The 24,346-nt window shown below is 42.0% G+C and overlaps 1 protein-coding gene across 1 annotated transcript in view; it reads left to right on the plus strand.

Moving 5' to 3' along the window:
- The window catches only part of LAPTM4B (lysosomal protein transmembrane 4 beta), a 71,404-nt gene that overhangs the window by 11,733 nt on the left and 35,325 nt on the right, over positions 1-24,346 (plus strand). The window contains exons 2-4 of the mRNA XM_070749230.1: positions 14,018-14,129; positions 15,256-15,329; positions 18,819-18,941. Of these exons, the coding sequence (XP_070605331.1) occupies positions 14,018-14,129; positions 15,256-15,329; positions 18,819-18,941 (309 nt within the window). The remainder of the gene's footprint in view (positions 1-14,017; positions 14,130-15,255; positions 15,330-18,818; positions 18,942-24,346) is intronic.

Consider the following 24,346-nt stretch of genomic DNA (forward strand, 5'->3'; position numbering starts at 1 on the left):
TAAAAGTAACTGGATTTGCGAATACCGGTGTTTGTGTGTGTGTGTGTGTGTGTCTCCCTCCCTCCCTCTCTCTCTATGTATTGTATGTATGTATGTATGTATGTATATATATGTGTGTGTTTTCGTAGATTTTCATGGGGACAGGTATGACGGTGTTGGTATATTCGGGTTTCTTCCCGTGTAGGATTTGGAAATTTCTGGCGACGTTTCGACGAGGTCTCACTCGTCATCTTCAGGCTGGTGTTTCTGTCCTTGTTCTAAGGCGCCCTAGAACACGGACAGAAGCACCAGCCTGAAGATGACGAGTGGGACCTCGTCAAAACGTTGCCAGAAATTTCCAAATCCTACACGGGAAGAAACCCGAATATACCAAGACCGTCATACCTGCACCCATGAAAATCTACGAAAACAAATATATATATATATATATGTATATATCCCATCTAAAACTGATCAGAGAGATATTTCTTTAATATAAGTGTCCATAATAAGTCACAATGATATCAAAATGAGGATACATGATCACAATTACATTCAAGTCATTTAAATCACATTATTTGCATGACAATGTCACAATAAGCATGTCTTTGCTGCCCCCCTATAAACACTTTTTTTTATTTAAACAACCAAGGATTTTCCTGCTTTTTTCTGTATCTCCATGGGTACTACACATCATTTAACCCGTATCCAGCAACATGTTCTTCTGCCCAACCCAGTCATGTAATCCATAATAATCTTGCAGTTCTCCACCTAAACGTATTAATTCCCTAATGCAGCCTGGCTGGTAATACTATCTGTTATTCGTAGCCTTGTGTTAATTAGCAACAAACCCTATCTGTTTTCTCAGAGAAATCAGATAGCTTTATCTTTGTTCCTGGGTATTGTGAAAGTCAGTTCTCAGTGGTCAGAAGTAAATAACCTGGTACTAGATCAGGAGTTGGTGGAAACTTTATCTCTTGCCCAGAAGAGAATTCCTTCTAGTCCTTTATTCTGCCCACAGATGGAAAAAAGCCACAGAAGCCCAAACATTAATTGTGGTATAAATAGAACTTACTTTTGACATCACAGAAATTCTTTTGGAATGGATTCATAGATTTATTGAATTTATATACAGGTAATTCTCATCCAGCAACCACAATTGGGACTGGTAACTTGATCATTAAGTGAGGCTATCACTAAACAAAACTTCAATTAGGCTTACAATTCTGCAGTATTTTGGTTTGTTGCTCAAGAAAGGCTGCTTCTTTGGTGTGCTACAATTTTTTAAAAAATCATTAATTAAAAAACAGCTTTTTTATAGCAATAGCATTTAGACTTATATAACGTTTCATAGCGCTTTTACAGCCCTCTCTAAACATTTTACAGAATCAGCCTATTGACCTCAACAATCTGGGTCCATCATTTTACAGAATGATGAAAGGCTGAGTCAACCTTGAGCCGGTGGTGAGATTTGAACGGCTGTACTACAGCTAGCAGTTAGCTGAAGTAGCCTGCAGTGCTGCACTCTAACCACTGAACTACCCCGGCTCCCTTTTGAAAAAAAATCTAGAAACAGACTTCAGTGTTTTTAAAATAGGTTCTATCATATCTCAAGACCTAAAATGGTCACCTTACATCAAAAACATCATCAAAAAAGCACAACAAAGAATGTTCTTTCTGCGCCAGCTCAAGAAGCTCAAACTGCCCAAGGAGCTACTGATACAGTTCTACAGAGGAATCATTGAGTCTGTCATCTGGTTTGGTACTGCAACCCAACAGGACCGACACAGACTTCAGAGGACAATCAGAACTGCAGAAAAAGCAACTGCTGCCAACCTGCCTTCCATTGAGGACCTGTATACGGCACGAGTCAAAAAGAGGGCGGGGAAAATATTTACTGACCCCTCACATCCTGGACACAAACTGTTTCAACTCCTACCCTCAAAACGTCACTACAGAGCACTGCACACCAAGACAACTAGACACAAGAACAGTTTTTTCCCGAACGCCATCACTCTACTAAACAAATAATTCCCTCAACACTGTCAGACTTTCTACTAAATCTGCACTTTTATTCTACTAGTTTTTCTCATTATTCCTTTCACCCATTTCCTCCCATGTTGACTGTATGACTATAACTTGTTGCTTATATCCTAAGATTTTTATTAATATTGCTTCTTCATTGCTTATTTGACCCCTGTGACAATCATTAAGTGTCGTACCACATGATTCTTGACAAATGTATATTTTATTTTATGTACTCTGAGAGCATATGCACCAAGACAAATTCCTTGTGTGTCCAATCACACTTGGCCAATAAAAAAAATTCTATTCTATTCTATTCTATATTGTGTCAAAATACTTTAGCAAGTTAGCCCTGCAGAAGAATTTGCTTTATGCTGGAGCATTTTTCCAGCTTTGCTTTCTTGAAGTGCCTGAACCAACATATGGTCAAACCATCGATTTCTATAAAAGCAATTTTACTTTTGTTTCCTTTCTGAACAATTCCCAACAAAACATTTATCACTTATTTATAGCACTACTTATTTATAGCGCTACTGGCTGGATCAATTTTTTCTTTCCGCAGATTGGAATCAATGGATGTATGAATTTAGGGCTTTCTGACCTGGTTTGTTTCTTTACATTTATTCACTTTGACCTACAGTTGCCAGTCCTTGTTTGCAGAGGTCTTTTTGAAGCTCTTTGCTGTTTCTCTGTGTATTAATTAGAGACTTCTAAAACTTTTCAAGCTCGACGCAGGTTATGTTGACCTTATAAAATTGCTCACAATCTGCCCTGGATATGCCAGAGGTATTCTTGAGTGTAACATGTAAGTTTCAGGCTCAGAATATTTCTGGAACTATTGAAACTGCATAACAACACTTTCAGAAAGGTTAGAACACCTGTTTCAAGCTCAAAATAGATGTTTGTTGGTTTTTTGCTCAGCGTTAGAAATACCCACTTCAAATGAGTTGGTTCAGCAAACTTAGCCACCTCACACAACATTCAGATCATTTCTGGACAAGCTGGAAAAAGCAACACACACTAATCTATAGAAAAAGTGCAGAGAAGAGCGACAAAGATGATTAGGAGATTAGAGGCTACACCATATGAAGAACTGGGCATGGCTAGTTTAATGAAAAGAAGGACCAGGGGAGACATGATAACAGTGTTCCAATATCTCAGGGGTTGGCGCAAAGAAGAAGGAGTCAACCTATTCTCCAAAGCATCTGAGGGTTAGAACAAGAAGCAATGGGTGGAAACTAAACAAGGAGAGAAGTAACTTAGAACTAAGGAGAAATTTCCTGACAGTTAGAACAATTAATCAGTGGAACAGCTTGCCTCCAGAAGTTGGGAATGCCCCAACACTGGAAGTTTTTAAGAAGATATTGGATAACCATCTGTCTCAAGTAGTGTAGGGTTTCCTGCCTAAGAAGGGGGGTGGACTAGAAGACCTTTCCAACTAGAAGACCTTTCCAAAGGTCCTTTCCAACTCGTTGTTGTTGTTGTTGTTATCATCATCATCATTATTATTATTAATCTGTCTGGCCTTTCTATGGTTTCCTTGCAAATACTTCATTATCAAACTAGGTAATATCTACAAGAAACCCTGAGCTCAGAGAGTAACAAGCACCTAAAAGCTCAACCCTTTGCTACAAATTCTTTTCAGTTGGTATCACTGAAATCCGAATTGGATTTCAGCAATACCAACAGTACATTGGGACATGGCAGGTGAATGCGACACACAGAAGCGAAATCTCACCGCTGACGTTTCTGTCGCCAACTTCCTTATTTCCTCCACTTTGAAGTACTGTAGCAGCAATTCTATACCTTGGCCAAGGACCAAAAATCAACAAATGAGACAATGAATACAATTCTGCAGGCAACGTGACAGAATTGAGACACATTTAGAGACATTCTGATCTGCAAAATAGGCGCAGGAGGTAGTGCAAGTCTAAAGTACCCTGGAAAAGTATAATTAGAACAATTATTAAAATTTAAATGTATAGTTGAAATATATAATTGAGGATTGAGTAAAAGAAAATGGATTGTAGATTCAGTAGGGCTCACCCTGCACAAAACGTTTTCATATATTTCATATATTTTCCATCCAGTATTGATGCTGATAATACATTAAAAAATATGCTAATGCCATAACTTTTCCATATTTGAGATTGACTTGTACCTAACTATACCTACTGTCTATTTAAAGCAGAGGTTGCCAATCTTTTGGACCTTGAGGTCCACTTTTGGACCTCGAGGTCTCCAAACCCCCAACACTTTACCCTTAGATTATCTACGGTTGACCTATCCAGATTCCTAAGAGGTCAGTAAGGGGCGAGTACAAGTGCACTAGAGTGCCTTCCATCCCCTGTCCTATTGCTCTCCTATATCTCCTATACCTTTCTTCTATTCCTATATCTCTTCTTCTATTCTTTCATAGATATATTTTACTATGAGTATCTCCTCTATAACCTCCATCATGTATGTATACCCACTAAAACTTTCATTGTGTATTGGACAAAATAAATAAATAAATAAAAAATAAATTTCATAATTTTAAAAACTGCGGACCACTAATAAGTTTTTTAAAAAGATAAATACAGTACATGTAGTATTATTGCAATTTTTAAAAATGCAAATAATGCAGTTGGGATTGATGATTTAAAGGACTTACTCTCGCTAGCCAAGTTTATACATTTCGCCTTTCTATATGTGCAGTTTTCTGCAATAGCTCTAACTTGTCCCATTTGAACCCCAAAGTTGTAAATACTAGTAAATATTCATTTTTTTAAATGCAATAGATCTTTTCCATTTGGTAGTAAACCTGTCACCTAAAATTAAAGACAGCAGTCCAGAGAGAGGAAAGAGATAACTGAGATTCTAAAGTCTCCAAAGCTGCGGCATTGTTATAGGACCCTCTGGAGCCCAGGAATTAGCTGAGCAGGCATGTATCGCTGTCTTCCCACCAATGGATCGTCCCCCGTATGGAACAATCAGTGTAAATGATTGCTTAACTAATGAGATTACTACATGACTGTTCTGGATCATAACAAAGAGTTTGGAGAAAAGGCAAAGAGATCATTTTTATCGGATGGGAAGTATCAAATGCCTCTACTTAAGAACTTTTCTAGATAAGAACCGGGTGTTCAAGATTTTTTTGCCTCTTCTTAAGAACCACTTTCTACTTAAGAACCCGAGCCCGGAAAAATTTCCCAGGAAATTTAAGAGCGGCATGAAGGCCCGGCCAGTTTCCTGCCATTCCCCCTTTAATCCCACCCATCTCGGGCTTTTCTGGGGTGGCAGAGGAGCCTTTCGGTGGCGCTTAAGGAAGCTTTGGCAGTCCAGAGCGAACGAAGCATTTTCCTTTCTCTGGGCGCTTGGAGAGGGAATAAACCTCTGCCAGTGCCCAGAGAAAAGAAATGCTCCCTTCACTCTGAGCAGCGACTGTCCTCCTCCTCCTTTTCTTCCTCCTCCTCCTTCCACCCAAATTCCGAGCTTTTATTTCTTTCCCAATGGGTTTGCACGCATTATTTGCTTTTACATTGATTCCTATGGGAAAAATTGCTTCTACTTACAAACTTTTCTACTTAAGAACCTGGTCACGGAAGGAATTAAGTTCTTAAGTAGAGGTACCTCTGTATATGAAAACAACTACTGCTTGCAGATAAATCTATGCTTCAACTGCCCTTGACCTTATTTGACAAATTAATATGGTCATGTGCGTATAATTGCTAGGAGTCAAGCTTTGCTCGAGAAGGCATTTTTAAAACTATAAATACGATATAAATGAATACTATAAACTGCATAATTCCTTTTTCTTACACTTTGTTTGCCTCCTCGCATTTGTGGGTTTTTAAAATTATTATTCTACCGCTTTAAATTGTTTGAATGAAAAGCTTGGATTGAAAGAATGCAGTCGAACATTTAGCCCTGGCCTTTAGTATGACTGTGGTATGACTGAGTAGGGCTGTTTGATTTTAAATTTGGGGTTTTCGATTGTTTTAAATATTGGACTTTGAATCTCGTTTTTTGTATTTTTTATATGTTGTGAGCCATCCTGAGTCCTTGGAGAAGGGCAGTATATAAGTCCAATAGATTAACGTCTTTTTACACCAGTGACCCTATCTGATCATGAGGGAGAAAGAGGAGAAAATGTTTGTCCATGTGTTTTGTTCTCATTTGAACAATTGTCAGTAGAATGAGTGACTGAGTTAAAGAACAAGAGGATTTCCTGTCTCACTCCTGTTTTTCTCTCCAACAAGTGATTTAAATAGAAGCCAGTTTTCCTATCCTATGAGGGTTTTTTAAAATAAAATAAAAATAAAGCTAGCATTTACATCACAAAAAACTTATATTCATTAATAATAATAATAATAATAATAATAATAATAATAATAATAATAATAATAATTTATTAGATTTGTATGCCGCCCCTTTCCGGAGACTCAGAGCGGCTCACAACAATAATAAACAGTGTACCAATCCAATATTAAAAACAGTTTAAAAACCTTTATAATTAAAATAATCATACAACTCAATCAAACCATACATAAACCGTAATAGCTGGGGGGGGGGGAAATCAACTTCCCCATGCCTGGCAACATAGGTGGGTTTTCAACAGCTTGCAAAAGGCGAGAAGGGTGGGGGCAGTTCTAATCTTCGGGGGGAGTTGATTCCAGAGGGCCGGGGCCGCCACAGAGAAGGCTCTTCCCCTGGGTCCCGAGAGACAGCATTGCTTAGTCAACGGGACCCAGAGAAGGCCAACTCTGTGGGACCTGATCGGCCACTGGGATTCGTACGGCAGAAGATGGTCCCAAAGGTATTCTGATCCGATGCCATGTAGGGCTTTATAGGTCATTACCAACACTTTGAATTGTGACCGGAAACTGATCGGCAGCCAGTGCAGGCCGTGGAGTGTTGACGAGACATGACCATATCTAGGAAAGCCCACTCCACCTGGTCACACGGCCAGCAAACCACACCCACAAAATAAGCCACGCCCACAGTGTGGTTGTAAAAAAAAAATTGCAGCCTTTCACTGGCTAAATCAACCGTTAGCATTCCAAGCAGCTATGTAATGAACATTTTTCCCTTTTGAATGGAGCCTGCTGCTATTTTATTTCTCTGTATTCTTTTAGCACTCTTCATATGTTCAGGAGCTCATACTCTTAACAAGGAATCCATCCGCTTTCCTGTTGTTCGTCCATTTATGTTCTACTGCTGTCAGAACTAGAGCCTTCTTCAAAGAGCTAGACAGTGGTTCTCAACCTGGGGATCGGGACCCCTTTGGGGGTCGAATGACCGTTTCACAGGGGTCGCCTAAGAGTGTGGAAGAAGACAAATTTCCCATGGTGTTAGGAACTAAAGTTTCTATTCTGGCGCCTCGGAACATATTTTTACAATCTGACCAATCAGGTGTTTACAGTGGGGTTGTCCCTCTGACCTTCCTGCCAATTAGCTTAAAGCTCTGTTGGGAGGATTGGTGCTAGACTTATGGTTGGTGGTCACCACAACACGAGGAACTGTATTAAGGGGTTGCAGCATTAGAAAGATTGAGAACCACTGAGCTAGACCTTAAATAATGTATCTGAAGTTCAACAGCCTGAGCTTCATCTGTGCCTCTAGTGAGAATTCTGGGCTGGGAATTCCAGGAGAAGATGTGGGTGGGGAAGAAAGGTTAAATACACATTATTTGCTGGCTGAGATATTCTGGGTGTTGAAGTCCACAAGTCTTAAAGTTGGCACGGTTGGAAACCCCTGTCCTAGAAAGACAGGTCATAGCTAGTTGGGAAGCAACAATTTCTAGCTCTACCCTGCTTTTGTCCTCTTAAGATGGGGGCATATGTTATTGCCCATTGTGAAACTGGGGCATAACACTCACAAAAGACTCTTTGGCTTCATTGAAATAAATAAGGAATCGAATGGGAAATCTCAGTTAGATCTTCTAAGACAGTGTTTCCCAACCTTGACAACTTGAAGATATCTGGACTTCAACTCCCAGAAGTCCCCAGCCAGCGAATGCTGGCTGGGGACTTCTGGGAGTTGAAGTCCAAATATCTTCAAGTTGCCAAGGTTGGGAAACACTGGTCTAGAGGCTGTGTGGGTCTGGATGGGAGACAGCAGGCTTTGGCTAAACCCTGGCAAGATTGAGTGGCTTTGAGTTTTAGGGACTCTGGACCTGGGACTTTAACATCTTTGGCATTGGATGAAATTGCAGCTGGCGTACAATCTTGTGGTCCTTCTGTTTTCTTGACACCTACTCAAGAAGCACATGATAGTCATAGAAGGACACACATAGAAGGCTGGGGACTTCTGGCAGTTGAAGTCCAGATAGCTTCAAGTTGCCAAGGTTGGGAAACACTGTTCTAAGACAGTGATGGCGAACTTATGGCACGGGTGTCCACAGGTGGCACGCAAAGCCATATCTGCTGGCACATTAGCCATTCCCCTAGCTCAGCTCCAACGTGCATATTTGTGCCGGCCAGCTGATTTTTGGCTCACACAGAGGGAGGGCGCTTTTGGCTTTAAGAGAGCCTCCAGGGGGGAGCGGAGGGAATTTTTACCCTCTCCTGGCTCCAGGGAAGCCTTTGGAGCCTGGGGAGGGAGAAACACAAGCCTACTGGGCCCACCAGAAGTTGGGAAACAGGCTCTTTTTGGCCTCCAGAGGGCGGTGCCGGAAGCTGTTTTCGCCCTCTGCAGGCATTGAATTATGGGTGTGGGCACTCGTGGATGTGCGATAGTGCACGCTCGCGGTCTTTCGGCATCCAAGGAAAAAAAGGTTCACTATCACTGCTGTAGGGTCTTTGATTTTCTGGAGCCACAGAAAATCAGAAAAAAACATCCGGATTATTATTATTATTATTATTATTTATTTATTTATTTATTTATTTATTATTAGATTTGTATGCCGCCCCTCTCCGTAGACTCGGGGCGGCTCACAACAATAACAAAGACAATGTAAGAACAAATCTAATAATTTTAAAAAACACGAAAAAACCCATTATTAAAAGCAAACATACACACAAGCATACCATGTATAAACTGTATAGGCCCGGGGGAGATGTCTCAGTTCCCCCATGCCTGACGGCAGAGATGGGTCTTAAGAACTTTACGAAAGGCATGGAGGGTGGGGGCACTTCTAATCTCCGGGGGGGAGCTGGTTCCAGAGGGTCGGGGCCGCCACAGAGAAGGCTCTTCTCCTGGGTCCCGCCAAACGACTAACACAGAAAGCTAAGGCAAGCTACTATATATAATTAATGTGTCTTCTTTTGACCATGTTAAAACACACAGCAGCCTTAAGTGCAATAGGTGAACTGGGGCAGTGTTCTCTGAAATGCCTTGTTTCTTTACATCCCTCGTGGCTCGGGAGACTTAGGAGATGATGATTTCAAACGTAAGCATTTTACATCAACTGAATGGAATTGCTGAGTTACATGCTAAGTGATTTGCCCAAGCTTTATCCTTTATGTAACCAGAACTTCATTTCGCACAGCGGGCAAACAGATTACTCAGCATGCTGTAGCTCAGTCGCCCTCCTTTTAATCCCTTATGTGCTAATATTGTCTGAATGCTTGTTGGCCTCTGGGTTTCTTTTGCTTCCACCCTCTCCCCGCCTTCCTCCTTTGATATTCTGACCTGCTCCCAATTTTCTGGAATCCTTTTAAGCAGTGGTTCTCAACTTGGGGGATGGGAACCCTTTGGAGGTCAAACGGCCATTTCACAGGGACAAGAACATGGGAAAAGACAAATTTCCCACAGTGTTAGTATTGTGGTTGGCTCTGGCCCAGCTGCTGCCCCAGGGAATGGGGAGGTGGATGCAGGGGAAAATTCAACATGTCACAGGCCTGTGTTATTGCCGACAGAATCAGTTCAGAGTTTAGTTTCCTCGGACGAAGAAGAAGGTGGGAGTGACTCGGCAGAGGAGGGCTTGGCACACAGCCCAGGCAGTCAATCTCCCTTATCTTCCTTTGATTCAGATGATGACGTTTTGGACCCACGCAAGCGCAGAATTATGCGTAGAAGAGACCAAGTAAGAAACATATTACAGGAAATAAGGGAGGCCACCTGTGTTTGGGTGGGGCTCCAGTAATTAGGGCTGCTGCTATAAATAGAAGCATGTGTGTTTGGCCATTGTGGAAGAATATCTGGTTGGAGTTCGTGAGGAATCTTGTGTTGCTGAACCTTGTTGTTTTTTCACGCCTTTGAAACCAAAGCAGAGCAACCTGTGTGTTGGAAGAAGAAGGGATGTGAAGTTTCTTCACAGCTGCTAGCTAAGTACTTAAAGACTGCTTAAGGGAAATTGTACAGACTACCCGTTTGTTTTGGGAAGAGTGCTCTTTGCAATACAAAAAGAGTGCTTAGTTTATTTTGAATTTTGTGATAAAGAACATTGTTTTGAATTTTCAAACGTGTGTGTGTCTGAAATTTGTACCCTTGAATTTTCGGGAGGCTCCTATCAGAGAGCCCGGCAGAACAGTTAGGAATTAAAACTTCTATTGTGGCGCCTTGGAACACATTTTTACAATCCGACCAATCAGGCGTTTACAGTGGGGGTGTCCCTCTGACTTTCCTGCCAATCAGCTTAAAGCTCTGTTGGGAGAATTGGTGCTAGACTTATGGCTGGAGGTCACCACAACATGAGGAACTGTATTAAGGGGTTCCAGCATTGGAAAGGTTGATAACCACTGCAAGGGTAGATTTATAGCTATTTCCCAAGACCCACGTTAATCACGATCGATCACTACAGATATTTTAGCCTGGACTTACACAACACCTGAAGTAGAAAATCATGGCTTTTAGTGGCGAAAAGTTTGGGACAGCTGGAGACTTTATTATAAAACATCAAAGTACCCTTCTGAATTAGTCCAGAGGCTTTTTGTAGTTCTGCTTCCTCTTTCATCTGGCCAATCATAAGCAGATAGGAAGTAGTTGTGAACCTCACAAAGAAACTGAAAAATTATCCCCACTCAGAAAGTCCTGGTTTATTTATTTTTTTAAATCTCCCTGTTGGAAGAAAAATCCAGTCTAGTTCCAAGCCGGGAGAAAGACACTGCACGTAAAATGGAGTCTGGTTGCAAGGAAAAAAAGTCTCTGTTTATTTGGTTTTTCAGAAACTTTAGTGACAGCAACAAGTTTCTGGGGTGGCTGACAAAATGGGTTTGAGTTAGGTGGGCTTTTATACATTCTTTGGGACTTGGTGATACAGATGCTTACATAGAAACATAGAAGTCTGATGGCAGAAAAAGACCTCATGGTCCATCTAGTCTGCCCTTATACTATTTTCTGTATTTTATCTTAGGATGGATATATGTTTATCCCAGGCATGTTTAAATTCAGTTACTGTGGATTTATCTACCACGTCTGCTGGAAGTTTGTTCCAAGGATCTACTACTCTCAGTAAAATAATATTTTCTCATGGTGCTTTTGATCTTTCCCCCAACTAACTTCAGATTGTGTCCCCTTGTTCTTGTGTTCACTTTCCTATTAAAAACACTTCCCTCCTGGACCTTATTTAACCCTTTAACATATTTAAATGTTTCGATCATGTCCCCCCTTTTCCTTCTGTCCTCCAGACTATACAGATTGAGTTCATGAAGTCTTTCCTGATACGTTTTATGCTTAAGACCTTCCACCATTTTTGTAGCCCATCTTTGGACCCGTTCAATTTTGTCAATATCTTTTTGTAGGTGAGGTCTCCAGAACTGGTCACCGTATTCCAAATGTGGTCTCACCAGCGCTCTATATAGCGGGATCATAATCTCCCTCTTCCTGCTTGTTATACGTCTAGCTATGCAGCCAAGCATCCTACTTGCTTTCCCTACCGCCTGACTGCACTGTTCACCCATTTTGAGACTGTCAGAAATCACTACCCCTAAATCCTTTCCTTCTGAAGTTTTTGCTAACACAGAACTGCCAATACAATAACTGCTTGTGAAATGTACTTTGACCTGTGCTTGAGTTTGCCCTTTTTAGTATTCTAATTATTGTTGTCTGACTCCCATTGTGACTGTGAAGATATCTTTGCAGCTGGGTGGGTGGATGTAGATTTTAGGAGTCTTTGTTTTTCTACTTTTGAATCCCCATCAGCTCCAGCCTTCTGTGGGAGATGTGACTTGAAGGCGTTTTGTTTATGAATAGAGTGGCCTGGTTTTCTTAATGGGTACAAAATATCTCTAAAGACTTCAGGTTTCTAGTTGAGGCTGTTTTCCTATAGTAGGAAGATTGGCTTTCTGCCTTTAAGAACACATTTCTCCCCTTCGCCTTTAGGGGAAATACAATATTCTGCCTTTTTTTTTTAATATTCCCCCAAATATTTCATTCTCTAGGACAGTGTTTCCCAACCTTGGCAACTTGAAGATATCTGGACTTCAACTCCCAGAATTCCCCAGCCAGCAAATGCTGGCTGGGGAATTCTGGGAGTTGAAGTCCAGATATCTTCAAGTTGCCACGGTTGGGAAACACTGCTCTAGCAGAAGGTGTGTGAAAAGGCCTCCAGGCTTCTGCTAGGCCCATTGGGCTGTTTTTTGCTTTTCCCTGGCTTTAGGAAAGCCTTTTGAAGCTTGGGAATTGAGAAAAATGGGCCAATTGGCCCACTGGAAGTTCATTTCTAAACTTCCAGTTGTCCTGTGGGGCCATTTTTCGCCGTCCCCAGGCCACAGGAGGCTTTGCTGAAATCTGAGAAGAGCAAAGATGGCCTAAAAGGAGGCTGAAAATCAGTTGGCCAGCACGGGCCCTGTGCACTGGAGCAGACATAAGGCAATGCCTCGTGTGCCCTCAGATATGGCTCTGCGTGCCACCCATGGCACGCTTGCCATAGGTTCGCCATCACTGCCCTAAATTATAAGCAACATAGAATGTTAAAACTTGCTTTAACTGTCTGCTATTTAGAGTTTTTCTTGAGACAAGCTATCATTGGGCCGGTCCAATAATGGGGAAAAAAAGAGATGAGAAATCTTCTGTAGCATTAATCCAATTGAATTGTAATTGTCTTGTTGAATGGAATTATTATGCTCATTCATTCATTCATTCATTTATTTTGTCCAATACTCAATGAGGGTTTTAGTGGGTATATATTTATATACACATAGTAAAATACATGATGAAGGTTATAGAGGAGATACTCATAGTAAATATATATCTAAGAAATAATAGAAAAGAAGGTATAGTAATAGAACATATCAATGAAAGAATAGAAGAAGGGATAGAGGAATAGAAGAAAGGTATAGGAGATATAGGAGAGCAATAGGACAGGGGACGGAAGGCACTCTAGTGCACTTGTACTCGCCCCTTACATCCTAGAATGGCTATGCATATTTGAAAAGGGGGCACATTTTCAAATAAAACCTGTAAAGAAGTGTCATGATGTCCATATTTATGCCTTCTTGATTTTCTGTCTCAGAGTGACATCTGTATTTTTATACCTGGAAGAGTGAAAATATGTGGACATTAATCATATCAGAAATATCACCTGATCTTAAGATACACTATGGCAGTATTGATGAACCTTTCCTTCCTCGAGTGTTGAAAAAGCATGCGCTTGCACTATCACGCATATATGAGTGCCCATACCCATAATTCAATTCCCAGGGAAGGCGAAAACAGCTTCCATCATCCCCAAGAGGCCCAATGGAGGCCTGTTTCTTAACTTCTGGTGGGCCCAGTAGGCTCATGTTTCACCTTCCCCAGGCTCTAAAGGCTTCCCTAGAGCTGGAGAAGGGTAAAAACACCCTCCCGGAGGCTCTCTGGAAGCCAAATACGCCCTCCCAGAGCCTCTATGCGGGCCAAAAATCAGCTGGCTGGCACACACATGCACATTGGCGCTGAGCTAGGACAACAGCTCGCGTGCCAGCAGATATGGCTCTGTGTGCCACCTGTGGCACCCGTGCCATAGGTTCGTCATCACTGCACTATGTAATAAAAATACAAAATATGCTCCCTTCTAGCGCTTTCCATCATAGAACACAACTTCAGAATTGATATTTTGACCTTCTGATTCTCCTGTCCCACTTTTTTCCCCTCTCCTTTTCTTACCCAGATCCTCAATGCAGTGGTTCTGCTGATTATATTGAGCGCCTTGACAGATCCTGGCCAGTATCACTTAGCGGGTACTGAATTAAGCAATGACTTCGAATTTATGGACGATGCCAGTAAGTATATATCATTTCATTAGTAATTTACAATCTGGCTCCTGTTAAACTGACCTGATATTGTGCCAAGGCGGCACTTTCACTGCTGGCATAAAATTGTTGTTTGTGTATATGTATATGGGGGTTGAACCTTCTCTGAAAATTCTCGAGACAATACTATTAAAGATGATATTGAGACTTTAATTGAAAGTGATTCATTAAAACAAGATTGCCTTCCCCACTGAGATTCAGCTTGAAAAAGTCCTGGCACAAAAAAAGAAGGAAGGAAGGAAGGAAGGAAGGAAGGAAGGAAGGAAGGAAGGAAGGAAGGAAGGAAGGAAGGAAGGAAGGAAGGAAGGAAGGAAAGAAAGATTTTGCTTCTGCACTTGCGCATGAAGCAAAAATATGCTGGGATGCGTGCGCACACAAGAGAACTGAAGCTGCACGCATAGCGCACCGTTCACTATCATTGCGCCATCCTCTGCCTTTCTAGTAGAAACCCGCTACTGAAGATGATGATGATGATGTTGGAGCAGCTTCAGTATGCAGAAGATGGTCTGATAGTTCTGATCCATAAATTGATTGATTGATTGATTTTGTCCAATACACAATGAGGGTTTTAGTGGGTATACACAGTGGACAGGGATAAACAGTAAGTTCAGTGGAGCTAACAATATGGAGTTAAGTGGGGCTGGGTTTAGCTCAGGCATGCTTTTTTTTTAGGCCAAAGAGCTGCGTAGTCCAAAATTACTATCTTCTGTAAACATTAGTCTAAAAATATTTTGGACACATCACCAAGAGTCAGGTCCTCCAGCAGAGGAGGCTCCTGCACCAGAAAAAATACTTTCTTGGGCCAAAGGAGAAGAAACTAGGCCGGAAACACCTCCTTATCAAGCAAAATCTAGTTTTGTCTCAGGCCAGTTCGCATTACATAAACAAGGAGAGGAGGGAAAGAAGCAATCTTTATTTCTGTGGCCTCTGGTATCATTGTGTGTTGTTAAAAGCATGGAATGCTATTAAGGGAGCAGTTTCGGTTAAATCTCTGAACATTTTCCTTGGGGACCAATAATAATGAGCACATTTTATTTAATAAAACAAAAATGCTGGCTTTCCACAGGGCGGTGACTGATTTCATTCCTTATTTCAGATATGTGTATTGCAACCGCAGTCTCTCTTCTCATGATTCTCATTTGTGGGATGGCCACCTACGGTGCATATAAGGTGAGGCACAATGTATGGCTTTGTATTCTGTTTTTATCACTTTGAAACTGGTCCATAAGTTGTGAGACTTTGGGCAGCAAAACACAAGGAATAAAGAAAGCAAGATATTCGTAAAAAAAGAACTATCTACAGTCTGTTAGGCCCAAACCAGAAGGAATAAAGATGTACTTTGCAGGATATAAGGAGGAAAGACAGGGATGGGTTCTACTTACCTTCCCTACTGGTTCGCATCATGTCAGAAGTGCGCATTTTAGGTTAGGGTTAGGGTTAGGCCCAGGCGGGGGTTCCTACTTACCGCTGCTACAGGAACGATGTGCACGCACTTCCGCATTGCATAATAATAATTATTATAATTATAATTATAATAATAATATAATAATAATAATAACAACAACAACTACTACTACTACTACTACTACTACTACTACTACTACTACTACTACTACTGTGGGACTTCAGACTGACCGAATTCTGAAACATAGCACACCAGACATCCTGATTGTGGAGAAAAAGAAAGTATGGATCATCGACATCGCAATCCCAGGAGACAGCAGAATTGAGGAGAAGCAGCTAGAGAAATTAGTGAAATACGAAGATCTAAAAATCGAGCTGCAACGACTCTGGCATAAGCCAGTGAAAGTGGTCCCAGTGGTACTTGGCACGCTGGGCGCAGTGCCAAAGGATCTCAGTGGACATTTGAAAACCATCGGAATTGACAAAATCTCCATCTGTCAATTGCAAAAGGCCGCTTTACTGGGATCAGCAAACATAATTCGCCGCTACATCACGCAGTCCTAGGTGCTTGGGAAGCGCCTGACTGGTGATGAAATACGAAATCCAGCATAGTGATCTTGTTTGCTGTGTTGTATTGACATCATAATAATAATAATAATAATAATAATAATAATAATAATAATTATTATTATTATTATTATTATTATTATTATTATTATTATTTATTAGATTTGTATGCTGCCCCTCTCCGAGGACTCGGAGCGGCTCACAACAAGTAAAAGCATCATATATAAATCCAATATTAAAACATTTTTAAAACCCTTACTAATAAACAATCATACAACCCAAACACGCCATACATAAACCAAGACAGCTAAGGATATATCAATTCTTCCGTGCCTGGCGACATAAGTGGGTTTTCAAGAGTTTACAAAAAGCAAGGACGGTGGGGGCAGTCCTAATCTCCGGGGGGAGTTGATTCCAGAGGGCCGGGGCCACCACAGAGAAGGCTCTTCCCCTGGGTCCCGTCAGACAACATTGTTTTGTCGACGGGACCCGGAGAAGGCCAACTCTAATCGGGACCTAATCGGTCGCTGGCATACATGCATAGCCCAGCAAGATTTTGCTTCTATGCATGCGCAGGAAGCAAAATCTCATGAGTGGACGTGTGTGTGTGTGAGATTTTGCTGATTTTTTTTGCTTCCGCGCATGTGCAGAAGCAAAAAAAAAGCCGAAAACTCTCTTTCTCTCTCTCTCTCTCATGCATCCTCTTCTGAAATTTTGCTTCTTGCACATGTGCAAAAGTAAAATCTCTCTGGGGTGTGCGTGCATATACGCCGGTGACAGGTAGCTGCCCAAAGCTCCATTTTCGCTATTGGTACGGAATGTGGCTAGCAACCCATTTGGTTAGGCCACTATCATGTCGTGCAAAGGACCCTCTGCACATGCGCAGAAGCCTTCTTGCATGCACAGAGGATTCTTTCCAAGCCGCTTTAAGGAAGCAGCGAACGGAGGACAGGTTTGGGGGCATGGCCAGTTGGCTATCGCTGCCAGCTCGGTGAGCGGGGGCAACTTCCTGCCACCAGTACGGGCGAACAGGTCCAAAGTGGCAACAATCCAGCACTGAGGAAAGACATTGCACATTGTACGGCAAACCTATGGTATGCGTGGCAGAGGTGGCACGCAGCACCTTCTCTGATGGCATGCAAGTTGTTGCCCCAGTTCAGCTCTGCCATGCATATATGTGCCCCCCACTGGCCAGCTGGTCTTCAGCTCTTTGTTGTACATTTGTGGCACACGGTGCATGTGGGGGCACACAAACTTAACACTGTGCCCTTATGAATAGTAATATTTACACTTATAATTATACTCTGTATTGTTCTGCCGGCGTGTCCCAACCGCCCGTAATTACAGGGTAATTAGTCCAGAAAGACACACACCACACGATAGAAGAAAAACCAAAAGTCTTTATCAACAGAAAAGCAGAGAAAACTCCCTTTTTAAATGTCAAAGGGACACAAGGCACAGGTTAAATGCAATCCAATTTCTCAACCAGTAACTGGGAAATTGAGTCCAATTCCAAAAGTCCAGAAAGTCCACACACAGTCTTGAACAGGGAAACAGCAAAACCACAATCTTGACGAAACTATGAATCAGATAAACTTCCATGAGGCTAAACCAGCACGCTGCTCTTTTTATCTGTAGCACTAATTGCAGCAGCCCCACCCAACCACAGGTGGCCTCACTTATCTCCTGTAATAATCCTTCAGTTGTTCTCTCCTATGCATCACTCTACGCATGCGTGGGTCCGTCATAAGTTCTTGTTCAGAATCCAGGGATGATAAGGATGATTGATCTCCCCCTGGACTGTCTGCCTAACTCCCTTCTCCCCTGCCACTCACGCTTCCTTCGTCAGAGGAGACTTCGTCGGGAGATTCTATCGGGAGCAAAACAGGCCTGTGGCATGTGGATGTTTCCCCCACATTCACCTCCACAATACTGTATAATTATAGACTGTAAAGAAGATTAATAAAGAGATGTTCATTTAATGTATTTGTTCTAAAGAGAAAGAATATTTGAAGTAGTTCAAGATTAATTTATATTTTATGACTAACTTAAAACCTAATTAAATATACAATATATGTTGGTTTGGATGAAACATGCTGGTCCTTGAATGAAAAGTCTTTTGTTTTACAGTGTTCCCTTGACTTTCAGTCATCTGACATTCGCGAAAAGTCTATACTGTGGTTTTTCAAAAAAAATATTAATTAAAAAATACTTTGCGGGGTTTTTTTCTATACCACGGTTTTTCCTGCCCGATGATGTCATAGGTCATCGCCAAACTTTCGTCTGCCTTTAATAAATATTTTTTAAAATAAACTTTAATAAATAAATATGGTGAGTAATAATCTAAGTGGTTGCTAAGGGAATGGGAAATTGTAATTTAGGGGTTTAAAGTGTTAAGGGAAGGCTTGTGATACTGTTCATAGCCAAAAATAGTGTATTTACTTCTGCATCTCTACTTCGCGGAAATTTGACTTTCGCAGGCGGTCTTGGAATGCATCCCCCATGAAAGTCAAGGGAACACTGTAATTCCTGTTTATTGATTCGATTGAAAGGTCTCTAGTATTTTATAGTGTAATTCTTTTTCTGTATGGAACCCTTTGACTTGTTCAGAAAAATGATTAAAAATTGCATTTAAATTCTATGAGTAACTACAGTATTCTCCCCTCTCTTCTTATCTTTTATGTCTAGCAACATGCGGCCTGGATCATCCCTTTCTTCTGTTACCAAATCTTTGATTTTGCACTCAACACTTTAGTTGCTATCAGCATACTGGTTTATCCAAATACAGTCCGGGATTATCTGCAGCAACTGGTAAAAGACTTTCTTATTCCATATTCAAATTGTTTGTGTCCATGATTGTTGAAAGCAAACTTTGTGGTGGTGGTGGTAGTGGTTGAAAGTGGCATTAATGTGGAGGGGAGGGGGATTTTAAGATACAGGAAATGCAGATCAGCATTAGAAGTGACAGGAGCATCGAAAATATTGCCATCTGTGTCTCAAATCCCTCCTTTTGCTGTTAGAGTACAGTGGAACCTCGACATACGAGCAGCTCTACTTACGAGCTACTCGAGATAAGAGCTGGGAGGGGAGCGACATTTTTGTTCGCCTCCCGAGCTCACATTCGGGATACGAGCGCCAAGGAGCTGTCTCCTGAAGCCGAACGCTAACTTCCGCGTTCGGCTTCAGGAGACAGCTCCTTGGCGCTCGTATCCCGCGTGTTTTAAAAGGTTGCAGCCGGCCTGGGGGGCTCGGGGGGGTGCTGGCAAGCCCCCCAGGCCGGCTGCAACCTTTTAAAACACGCGCGCCGCTTCGCAGCTGTCTCCTGAAGCCGAACGCTAACTTCCGCGTTGTTGCACGGATTAATTGACTTTACATTGTTTCCTATGGGAAACAATGTTTCGTCATACGAGCGTTCCGACTTACGAGCCTCCTTCCGGAACCAATTAGTCTCGTAAGTCGGGGTTCTACTGTAATTGCCAATTTATTTCGCATATGGATCAGAATGTCAAGAATGTTAACTCAGCTTCCACTGCTCCAGGAAATAATAGGAGGAAACATTATGCCAATAGGAAATATGCAGTGACAAAATGCTATTTAATCCCATACGAAGGAATAATATTTAAGCCCCATCTTTTCCCCAGAATGGGAAATGTCCTAAATCAGTGATGGTGAACCTTTTAGACATCGAGTGCCCAAACTGCACACCTGTGCATGCTCAAACTGAAAGAACCAGGATGGTGCAGTGGTTAGAGTGCAGCAATGCAAGCTACTTCAGCTAACTGCTACCTGTAGTTCAACAGTTCAAATCTCACCACCGGCTCAAGATTGACTCAGCCTTCCATCTTTTCGAGGTGGGCAAAATGAGCACCCAGATCGTTGGGGGCGATAGGCTGATTCTGTAAACCGCTTAGAGAGGGCTGTAAAAGCACTATATATGTCCCAAGTGCATTATTTTACATTTGGAAACATCAAAGCAATGGAAACTGCAGTTTAATGTTTCCAAATGTAAAATAATGCACTTGGGGAAAAGGAATCCTCAATCTGAGTATTGTATTGGCAGTTCTGTGTTAGCAAAAACTTCAGAAGAGAAGGATTTAGGGGTAGTGATTTCTGACAGTCTCAAAATGGGTGAACAGTGCAGTCAGGCAGTAGGGAAAGCAAGTAGGATGCTTGGCTGCATAGCTAGAGGTATAACAAGCAGGAAGAGGGAGATTATGATCCCACTATATAGAGTGCTGGTGAGACCACATTTGGAATACTGTGTTCAGTTCTGGAGACCTCACCTACAAAAAGATATTGACAAAATTGAACGGGTCCAAAGACGGGCTACAAGAATGGTGGAAGGTCTTAAGCATAAAACATATCAGGAAAGACTTAATGAACTCAATCTGTATAGTCTGGAGGACAGAAGGAAAAGGGGGGGACATGATCGAAACATTTAAATATGTTAAAGGGTTAAATAAGGTCCAGGAGGGAAGTGTTTTAAATAGGAAAGTGAACACAAGAACAAGGGAACACAATCTGAAGTTAGTTGGGGGAAAGATCAAAAGCAACATGAGAAAATATTATTTTACTAAAAGAATAGTAGATCCTTGGAACAAACTTCCAGCAGACGTGGTTGGTAAATCCACAGTAACTGAATTTAAACATGCCTGGGATAAATATATATCCATCCTAAGATAAAATAAAGAAAATAGTATAAGGGCAGACTAGATGGATCATGAGGTCTTTTTCTGCCATCAGTCTTCTATGTTTCTAAATGCTATTGCTATTGCTAAAGGTGCATGTGTGTGTTAGGGTCATGCGCAGCAGAGACCCGAAGACCAGCTGGCCGGTGGGAGGCGGGGTATCCCAACACCGACAGTGCGCAAGAGGTAAGATCTTTTTCTTTTGTGAGCTTCTGTTTCATTGTTTGCAGGGAAACAGAAGCTTACAAAATAAAAACTATGGAGATCTGACCTGGGGCGATGGTGCGCATGCCAATAGAGAGGGCTGTGCATCAGTAGTGGGTTGCTACCAGTATGGTAGGGGACGGCGCGTCGGTAGTGGCATGCAGCCACTGTGGTGTCGGTCCTATGGGTGCTACCATCTTTTTTTCTTCAATTTTTTGCATTTTTGCTTCGTGCGCATGCACAGAAGCGAAATCCCATGAAGGGAAGCATGCGTGCATGAGATTTTGGCAATTTTTTTCCTTCTGCACATTTTCAGAAGCAAAAAAATCACAGAAATCTCTCTCGCACACGCATCCTCTCACAAGGTTCATCATGTTTTTGCTTCCTGTGCATGCGCAGAAGCAAAAAGATGCTGGGAAGCGCATTCATAGCGCATGTGCACGCGCAAGAGCACTAAAGCTGTGTATGCAATGCACCAGTAGCAATGGTAATGGCAATCCGCCCCTGCTGTGCATGTCCCTTCTGGCACACATGCCATAAGTTCGCCATCATATCCTGCGAGATGGGAAGAGCAACAGGATTAACGGGAGGAGAGAGAACTCTCAGAAATACAATGTTGGACTGGAAAAATGTCTCCCACTCAGAGAGGCACAGAATTTATTGCAGGTCGTTTTAATATTTATTTATTTATTTATTTATTATTTATTATTTATTATTTTTATTTGTATGCCGCCCCTCTCCGAAGACTCGGGGCGGCTCACAACAAGTGAAACAAATCATAAATAATCCAATTAATTAAAATATTTAAAGATTTTAAAAAACCCATATACTAACAGACACACACACAAGCATACCATGTATAAATTAAACGTGCCCAGGGGGAGGTGTTTCAATTCCCCCATGCCTGACGGCAAAGGTGGGTCTTAAGGAGTTTACGGAAGGCAGGAAGAGTAGGGGCAGTTCTAATCTCCGGGGGGAGTTGGTTCCAGAGAGCCGGTGCCACCACAGAGAAGGCTCTTCCCCTGGGGCCCGCCAACTGACATTGTTTAGTTGACGGGACCCGGAGAAGGCCCACTCTGTGGGACCTAATCGGTCGCTGGGATTCGTGCGGCAGGAGGCGGTCTCGGAGATATTCTGGTCCGATGCCATGAAGGGCTTTAAAGGTCATAACCAACACTTTGAATTGTGACCGGAAATTGATCGGCAGCCAATGCAGACTGCGGAGTGATGGTGAAACATGGGCATACCTAGGTAAGCCCATGACTGCTCTCACAGCTGCATTCTGCACGATCTGAAGTTTCCGAACACTTTTCAAAGGTAGCCCCATGTAGAGAGCATTACAGTAGTCGAACCTCGAGGTGATGAGGGCATGAGTGACTGTGAGCAATGAGTCCCGGTCCAGATAGGGCCGCAACTGGTGCACCAGGCGAACCTGGGCAAACGCCCCCCTCGCCACAGCTGAGAGATGTTTTTCTAATGTGAGCTGTGGATCGAGGAGGACGCCCAAGTTGCGGACCCTCTCTGAGGGAGTCAGTAATTCCCCCCCCAGGGTAATGGACGGACAGATGGGATTGTCCTTGGGAGGCAAAACCCACAGCCACTCCGTCTTATCCGGGTTGAGCTTGAGTCTGTTGACACCCATCCAGGCCCCAACAGCCTCCAGGCACCGGCACATCACTTCCACCGCTTCGTTGACTGGGCATGGGGTGGAGATGTAAAGCTGGGTATCATTGGCATATTGATGATACCTCACCCCATGTCCTTGGATGATCTCACCCAGCGGTTTCATGTAGATGTTAAATAGCAAGGGGGAGAGGACCGACCCCTGAGGCACCCCACAAGGGAGAGACCTCGGAGCCGACCTCTGACCCCCCACTAACACCGACTGCGACCGGTCAGAGAGGTAGGAGGAGAACCACTGGAGAACAGTGCCTCCCACCCCCAACCCCTCCAACCAGTGCAGAAGGATACCATGGTCGATGGTATCGAAAGCCACTGAGAGATCGAGGAGCACCAGGACAGAGGATAAACCCCTGTCCTGGGCCCGCCAGAGATTGCAAAGATTTCTTCTTAGGGCAACTTTTTTTTAAAAGAGGGGAATAGCTCTAACTCTGTAAGCAGCCTGGGAGAGTTTAGCAGTATGCCAGGGGTGGGCAATTAATTTTGCCATGGGGCCGCATGAGAAATTGGGGTGGTTTTAGAGGGCCGGATTAATATAATTAACTCAGTTCTACCCAATACTGTATATTATTGGTTAGAACTGAGTTAATTATATTTTAATTATAAATTATAATTATATATTATATTATATATATAATTATATATTATATTACCGTATATACTCGAGTATAAGCCAAGTTTTTTAGCCCCAAAAATGGGCTGAAAAACACAGCCTCGGCTTATACTCGGGTCATTGACAAAGTCACCACACGAGGGCGCCATTGCTTGAGCCAGAGCGAGGAGGCACCAGCTTTTGTCCCCTCTGGCACCCGTAGTTCCTCTCCCTAGCTCAAGCAAAGAAGGCAGCCATTTGCAATGGTGAGTCGGATTAAAAAGGCCCCCTGCTGTCAGATTCTCCTCCCCCTCGTTTGAAAGGATTTAAACTGTTTAAAAAATGGTATTTTGTGGTAGTTGCTGTCCTTGCTTGGATAGGATCTAATAATGTGTTATGAGGCAGAGCTAGACAGGAATTCTTTTTCTATCTGTCTATCTTTCTATCTATCTATTTTTCTATCTATCTATCTATCTATCTATCTATCTATCTGTATCTATTTCTTTCTATCTATCTATCTATCTATCTATTTTTCTATCTGTCTGTCTATCTTTATATCTATCTGTCTATCTATCTATCTATCTATCTATCTATCATCTATCTATCTATCTGTATCTATTTCTATCTATCTATTTTTCTATCTAACTATTTTTCTTTCTATCTATCTATCTATCTATCTGTATCTATTTCTATCTATCTATCTATCTATCTATCTATCTATTTTTCTATCTGTCTGTCTGTCTATCTATCTTTCTATCTATATCTATCTATCTATCTATCTATCTATTTTTCTGTCTGTCTGTCTGTCTATCTATCTTTCTATCTATATCTATCTATCTATCTATTTTTCTATCTGTCTGTCTGTCTGTCTATCTATGTTTCTATCTGTATCTATCTATCTATCTATCTATTTTTCTATCTGTCTGTCTGTCTATCTATCTTTCTATCTATATCTATCTATCTATCTTATCTATTTCTATCTATCTATCTATCTATCTATCTATTTTTCTGTCTGTCTGTCTGTCTATCTATCTTTCTATCTATATCTATCT

Source organism: Erythrolamprus reginae, chromosome 3 (genome assembly GCF_031021105.1).
Source record: "Erythrolamprus reginae isolate rEryReg1 chromosome 3, rEryReg1.hap1, whole genome shotgun sequence".
NCBI classification, from domain to species: domain Eukaryota; kingdom Metazoa; phylum Chordata; class Lepidosauria; order Squamata; family Dipsadidae; genus Erythrolamprus; species Erythrolamprus reginae.